The 1,242-nt window shown below is 53.1% G+C and overlaps 1 protein-coding gene across 3 annotated transcripts in view; it reads left to right on the forward strand.

Annotated features, from left to right (window-relative positions):
• Positions 1-1,242, forward strand: part of DRC7 (dynein regulatory complex subunit 7) — a 35,756-nt gene that overhangs the window by 32,679 nt on the left and 1,835 nt on the right. For all 3 annotated transcript variants that reach the window (XM_023209849.2, XM_023209850.2, XM_023209851.2), the window contains one exon: positions 205-399. In XM_023209849.2, coding sequence (XP_023065617.1) covers positions 205-399 — 195 coding nt within the window. The remainder of the gene's footprint in view (positions 1-204; positions 400-1,242) is intronic.

Raw genomic sequence — 1,242 nt, forward strand, 5'->3', positions numbered from 1 at the left:
AAAAAAAAAAAAAAAAAAAAAAAAAAAAACCACAGGTCCAGAGACCAGCATGCAGGCCCTTCTAAGGCCTGTCTTGGAGGCATCATGCACCGGGACCGGGACCTGGCTGTGAGGTCTCGCTTTGTGCTGGCACACTGTTGATGCAGAGCTGGAGACATCTCTGCAGTTCCTGCTGATCCAGCTGACTGCCCCTCACCCTTACAGGAACGGGTGATGCATGAAGAGCACCTGCGGCAGGTGGAGACCCAGCTGGACTACCTGGCCCCATTCCTGGCCCAGCTCCCGCCAGGAGAGAAACTAACACGCTGGCAGGCAGTGCGCCTCAAGGATGAGTGCCTCAGCGACTTCAAGCAGCGGCTCATCAACAAGGCCAACCTCATCCAGGCCCGCTTTGAGAAGGTGCCGCCAGTGCCTTTGTTGGGGAAGGGATCTCAGCATCTGCATCCAGAAAATGGGCCTAGGGCTGTCTGCCTACCACCTCACAGGCTTATGAGGGCCTGATGAGGGGGATGAATACGTCAATGCTTGGAGTTTCCAAATGACTGAGTTGTTCCTCCTCACACTTGTTTATCAGATAGATGAATGGATAGGGAGATGGATAGGTGTAGGTATGGATAGGTGGGTAGGTGGGTGGGTGGATGGATGGATGGATGGATGGATAGATGGGTGGACGAATGGATGGGTAGATAGATGGATGAATAGATAGATGGGTGTGTGGATTGATAGGTGGATAGATGGATGGATGGGTGAATGAATAGATGGGTGGGTGGATGGGTGGATAAATGGATGGATGGGAGGATGAATGGATGGGTGAGTAGATAGATAGGTGTATGGGTATATGTATGGATAGGTAGATGGATGGATGGGTGGGTGGATGAGTGGGTGGGTAGATGGATGAATGGTTGGATGGGTGGATGGATGAATGGGTGAGTGAGTGGGTGGATGGATGGATGGATGAATGAGTGAGTGAGTGGGCAGATGGATGAGTGGGTGAGTGGATGGATGAGTGGGCAGGTGGATGGATGAATGGATGGATGGGTGGATAGATGGATGGATGATTGGGGGGATGAGTGAGTGGGTGGGTGAATGGATGAGTGGGTGGGTGGGTGGGTGGGTGGGTGGATGGATGGATGGATGGATGGATGGATGGATGGATGGTTGGGTGAGTGAGTGGGTGGATGGATGAGTGGGTGGATGGGTGAGTGGGCGGGTGGATGGATGAATGGATGGATGGACGGGTGG

The sequence above is a fragment of the Piliocolobus tephrosceles genome, chromosome 17, assembly GCF_002776525.5.
Source record: "Piliocolobus tephrosceles isolate RC106 chromosome 17, ASM277652v3, whole genome shotgun sequence".
NCBI classification, from domain to species: Eukaryota; Metazoa; Chordata; class Mammalia; order Primates; family Cercopithecidae; genus Piliocolobus; species Piliocolobus tephrosceles.